The sequence below is a fragment of the Lacerta agilis genome, chromosome 16, assembly GCF_009819535.1.
Source record: "Lacerta agilis isolate rLacAgi1 chromosome 16, rLacAgi1.pri, whole genome shotgun sequence".
Classification (NCBI taxonomy): Eukaryota; Metazoa; Chordata; class Lepidosauria; order Squamata; family Lacertidae; genus Lacerta; species Lacerta agilis.
The window spans coordinates 6,173,479-6,179,478 of NC_046327.1; the positions used below are offsets into that span (position 1 = coordinate 6,173,479).

At 44.3% G+C, this 6,000-nt stretch overlaps 1 protein-coding gene across 1 annotated transcript in view; it reads right to left on the reverse strand.

Moving 5' to 3' along the window:
• Positions 1 to 6,000, reverse strand: part of SVEP1 (sushi, von Willebrand factor type A, EGF and pentraxin domain containing 1) — a 130,202-nt gene that overhangs the window by 108,730 nt on the left and 15,472 nt on the right. Inside the window, exons 2-3 of the mRNA XM_033173957.1 lie at positions 2,842 to 3,097; positions 2,156 to 2,332 (exon numbers count right to left, since the gene is read on the reverse strand). Of these exons, the coding sequence (XP_033029848.1) occupies positions 2,156 to 2,332; positions 2,842 to 3,097 (433 nt within the window). The remainder of the gene's footprint in view (positions 1 to 2,155; positions 2,333 to 2,841; positions 3,098 to 6,000) is intronic.

Genomic DNA, 6,000 nt, shown 5'->3' on the forward strand with positions numbered 1-6,000 from the left:
CATGGGGAGGAGGGGAGACACGAACCCAGTTCACCAGATTATGAATCTACCGCTCTTAACCACTACACCACACTGGCTCTTCCTCACTGGCTCACCTGTTGTAGCACAGCAACAGGTGCAGGGCTGAGTAAAACACATCATTGCCATCGTTTTATTTGTATACCTCCTTTCCATTGTTAAAACCATGCTCGAGGCAGATTACAGCATGAAAAGATTTACGTAATTAACAAACATAAAATGTGCAAGCAGTAAGTAAAACGCCTGGGAAAGTACGCAACCCAATGGAGAGATTTCCACATACAGTGGTACCTCGCAGGACGAATGCCTCGCTAGACGAAAAACTCGTTAGACGAATGGCATTCGCTAACGAAAGGGTGACTCGCAAGACGAATTTTCCTATGGCCGTGACTCGCAAAATGAAAACATTTTGCGATTCCCCCCGTAAAACCGCGCTTCCTCCAACCGTGCTTCGCAAGACAAAATTTTCGCTATATGACAACACTCGCGGAACGAATTTATTTTGTCTTGCAAGGCACCACTGTACAGGTGAAACTCGAAAAATTAGAATATCTTGGAAAGGTTCATTTCTTTCAGTAATTCAACTTAAAAGGTGAAACTAATAAATGAGATAGACTCATGACATGCAAAGCGAGATATGTCAAGCCTTTATTTGTTATTATTGTGATGATTATGGCGTACAGCTGACGAGAACCCCAAATTAACAATTTCAACTTTGGGGTTTTCATCTGCTGTACGCCATAATCATCACAATTATAACAAACAAAGGCTTGACATATCTCGCTTTGCATGTCATGAGTCTATCTCATATATTAAACTCCAGTAGCTAATGAAAAGAATTGCTTACATAAACGGACTTTTCCACAATATTCTAATTTTTCGAGTTTCACCTGTACAGTAAATTATAGTAAGATCTAAAAATAAAGAATGAATATCAATAATAACTACAAAACACCCTAAATAATGCCACAGCCCATGAGTCTCTTCAGCCATCCACCTGTCCTCCAGGCCAGGTGGGAAAAGGCAGAGAGATAATAATAATAATAATAATAATAATAATAATAATAATAATAATAATAATAATATATTTATTGTAAGAGATTTCAAAGTGCCTACGTGCAGAAAGTCAGCTATCCACCTCTGGCAATTAACTGTTGGCTGAAGGCCAAGATCTACTCTCTCTCTAGACCCTTAGTAACGACCCTGTGATTGGTTAAGGAGTTCCTAAAGAGATGAGCTCTGTGTGGGGTTAGTGTGTGTAGTTTGGTTAATGAAGGTTGAGAGAGAGAGAGAGAGAGAGAGAGAGAGAGAGAGAGAGAGAGAGAGGAGAGGTTTTACTTTTGTTTCTTTTATTTCCTAAGTCTGTATATAGTAACTCTGGATACTTGCTTCAATAAATACTGTATATAGTTATCCAAAGTGAGTTCCTGAGTTCCTGCGTCGTGCTGTCCAGTCAATGCTCTACAGCCAGAAGCTTCCAGAAAACCTGCGTTCACTCTGCTGTGTCCAGGACGTTATTCCTGACACTAAATATTAATATTTATTTATACCCCTCCCATCTGGCTGGGTTTCCCAGGACTCACAGCCAAGATGGTCTCTGGTCTCTTAAGCACCCTTCGCTTCTGTAGCTGGAGCCAGTCAGGCAGTCAGTCAGTCAGTCAGTCAGTCAAACAGCCAGTTAACTGGTAAATTTTGCACTGAGAAGGTGGGGGAATGTATTAAAACAGCCCCTTTAAGTTCAGTCCTTTTACGTCACCCCCTTGGACGACATGAACAGCTGATAAGGTCATTCATTCGGTTTGTTATATGGGCAGCCCCCTCCTACCGTTTACACACGTTCGATATTGGTACCACTGAAGTTGGAAGTGACCTGGTGATGTCATAAAGACATCACTGAAACATCACTAAGAGGGCGAAAGGGGGGCACAGTGGGGTGGGACAGGCTTCATCAATGGGTTTTAATTATACATGATTTCAGTGATGTGCGCGGTGCCCTCGGAACGTAACCCCCACATACTATTGGGTGAAGAAGAGCCCCCTGAAACTTTGAAAGGGTTTGGGAAAACAGAAGAGGCTACCTCAATCCATGCCTATATCCGTAGTCATATTCACACCCAAGAAGAAAACAGAGACTGACCTGTACATTCATGTTGCAGCCCTTTGCCATAGTATCCTTTTTCACAGATGCACTCAAACTGGCCCGTGTGGGTGCCGCATTTGCAGCTCGCCATGATATCGCAGCAGCTTTCGCCCCCGTCGCAAAGGTAGGAACAGTAAGATATGTCTTCTTGGATGTAGCTACCGGAAGGCAAATCTGTAACCGCACAGAGGGTGGGTTGGGAAGGAAACAGGGTTCCAAACAAACAAGTGAGTTAAGAGATAATACTTGTAACTATGGTGAAAATAGATTTTTTTTAAAAATCAGGAACATTTTAACTTGGGGTGCAAAACCTGAAACGAACCATAAGAATTTGCTTTGAATTTAATCCACATTCCCAAAAAAGAGCTAGCCACCCCAGAGTTAAGGGGAATCTTACGCTTAGAATGTGTGTCATGGCATTCACAGGCCTCACACTTGTTTTCTGTATATTTGAGTTTACTTTACTGCATTTGTGTATCTAAAAGGATGGTTTCCTACAGCGCCTGGATTTTTAGTTGATCAACTATTCGATCAGGATTTCCTGATTAACGTAGAACTCAAATAAATAACAGAAGTTCAGTGCGATGGCAATATTTCTGAATGCCATGAAAGTATTCTGCATGGAGTGGAATGTGTTCCATTTTATCAAAATTCAACTGGAAGGCAGAACTGGAGGCAGGTACCTTCGTGGAGGGCTCTGCGAGCCAAAGCTTCAAACTCTGCGAAACTATGAAGCAAGTAGCAATGTTCCTCCTTCGGGTGAGAAGCCATGTCGTTCAGCTCCCGGATGTTGCCTTGCCATATCCCGAACGTGAAGATCTCTACTCCAAATTCACGCAAGGATGCTGCGATGGGCCTGGGGTCTCCTCCATTGGAATAGCCGTCGGTAATAAGTAATATCACCTTGGAAGCATTTGCACGGGAATGAAGCAGTATTTGCTGGAAGAAAAAAGGGGGGATAGCATCTCAAGGCCAAGTGCAAGCAAACTGGTGACCAGTACATGGTCTTTTCAGCCAGGGGGCACTCCCTTTAGTTACACTGTTTAACCGCAGCTTTTGCAGGACCACCCAGCATTAAGACCGTAAGATCAACAATCTTTCAGCAGCCAGCATGGTTAAAAAGCCAAGTACTATTGACTCACAGTTCACACACTTATATTCAGCCATAATACAGGTGCTATCAGTCGGTCTTACAGGCAGTTTCTTATAATGAGAAGGAAAGTCACCCACTTTTGAGAAAAAAGCAAACCCAGACACAACGATCTGACATTCACCACTAGCTGAAATTGCAAATATTTTTTTATCAGTACTTTAAAAACTCTATGACTTGAAATATTAGACTGGTGAAGTATCGAGTGAAGTTTGACTGAATGTTGCTGATGCTAGCCAAGTTAGCTCTGTTCTCTGAACAAATGCATTGCATTATGGGGTAGAATCATAGGATTCTAGAGCTGGAAGGGACCCTGAGGATCATCTAGTCCAGGGGTCCCCAAACTAAGCTCCGGGGGCTGGATGCGGCCCAATCGCCTTCTAAATCAAGCCCGCGGACGGTCCGGAAATCAGCGTGTTTTTACATGAGTAGAATGTGTGCTTTTATTTAAAATGTATCTCTGGGTTATTTGTGGGGCCTGCCTGGTGTTTTTACATGAGTAGAATGTGTCCTTTTATTTAAAATGCATCTCTGGGTTATTTGTGGGGCCTGCCTGGTGTTTTTACATGAGTAGAATGTGTCCTTTTATTTAAAATGCATCTCTGGGTTATTTGTGGGGCCTGCCTGGTGTTTCTACATGAGTAGAATGTGTCCTTTTATTTAAAATGCATCTCTGGGTTATTTGTGGGGCCTGTCTGGTGTTTTTACATGAGTAGAATGTGTCCTTTTATTTAAAATGCATCTCTGGGTTATCTGTGGGGCCTGCCTGGTCCTTTTACATGAGTAGAATGTGTGCTTTTATTTAAAATGCATCTCTGGGTTATTTGTGGGGCATAGGAATTTGTTCATTTCCCCCCCAAAATATAGTTGCCCCCCCCCCACAAGGTCCAAGGGACAGTGGACCGGCCCCCTGCTGGAAAAGTTTGCTAACCCCTGATCTACTCCAACCCCCTGCAATGCAGGAAGATGCAGCTGTCCCTTACGGGGATCAAACTTGCAACCTTGGCATTATCAGCACCATGCTCTAGCCAACTGAGCTATCCATAAAAGGATGGCTTGGTGCAATATAACTGTGATTTATGTATATATGCAGGAAAACGTTTGGGGACCATACAAGCCCTCTTCAGGAGGTCAACTCATGTGTAAAGCCAAAACATGAGCATACAGAGTGCAGATGAGTTGAGCTCCACCCCTTCACAAGTTGCAGTGCAAACCTCTGAAGTGGGGGGCGGGCCTCCTGTGGTTGTGGAGGCTCCTGGTACTATTCAGAACCCATATCTAAACTGTGCACAGAGCTTTCATGAGTTCCCTCCCGCTTTAGAAGTTTGTTCTCCAACTCGTGGAAGGTGGCTGAGCTAAGTTGCTCATTCCCACTCTCTCCACTTGTGTACTGGTTTTACACAGAAGGAGAGGTAAAAAATGTGAAGGTATAGGACCCCTGGATGGTTAAGTCCAGTCAAACTTGACTATGGGGTTGCGGTGCTCATCTCGCTTTACAGGCCAAGGGAGCCGGCGTTTGTCCACAGACAGCTTTCTGGGTCATGTGGCCAGCAGGACTAAACTGCTTTTGGCGCAACAAAACGCCATGACGGAAACCAGAGCACACGGAAATGCCATTTACCTCCCCACCGCAGTGGTACCTAGTTATCTACTTGCACTGGTGTGCTTTCGAACTGCTAGGTTGGCAGGAGCTGGGACAGGGCAATGGGAGCTCACCCCATCGCGGGGAACTGAACTGCCAGACTTCCGATTGGCAAGCCAAAGAGGCTCAGTGGTTTAGATCACAGTGACACCCGCGTCCTTCCTAAAGAAGGAGAACCTGAAGGGGGCAGCACACACAAATGCTCCCCCCCACTGGAGGTCATTTTCAGGGATGAAGCTCAGCTGTGAAGAAAGGAAATAGTGAGCCAGAATGTGGGGAGACAATTCGATAGGGAACAGAATAATTTATCACCTTCTGCTGTAAAAAAACAGGCTACCTTTTGCTTTGGGAGGACAGAACCAGGTTAAAACATAGTTCTCCTCCTCTGTTTTGGCCCCACGTAGTCTATGCCCCCCAAAATTCTGATACACAAAATTTCTCTTTATCCTAAGTTTTGGCCAGAAGTTCCTTTTAAGAGTCACTTGTGGGCAACCTTATTGTCGGGCCTAATTACACCTCCCATAAACAACAGAGATTATATATATGCCCTGAATTTTTAAACTTTCAGGTCATGCTCACATGTTTTGTTACTTCCTCAGCTGAAAATTCCAATATAGCCCCAGCTGCCTCAGAGTCAGACAGTCTTGGCCTGCCTCCATTGGCTCCAAACAAAGGACCCACAAGGTGGATGGGGGTGGGGTTGGGGGTGTTGAAGGAAAACAAGAGATTGTGGTTTCATTCCAAGCATTGCAATATCGCAGCTGAAACTACTGTGTCCAAAACATATAAAGCACAAGCAAGACCTTAGGGTGTGACGAACTTCTGCTAATCTTCATATTGTACTAAAAGTACAGAATATTAGAATACGTTTTTAGTTACTCATTTTTCTTATAGCACGGGACGCTGGTGGTGCTGTGGTATAAACCACTGAGCCTAGGGCTTGCCGATCAGAAGATCGGCGGTTCGAAACCCTGCGACGGGGTGAGCTCCTGTTGCTCGGTCCCTGCTCCTGCCAACCTAGCAGTTTGAAAGCATACCAGTGCAAGTAGA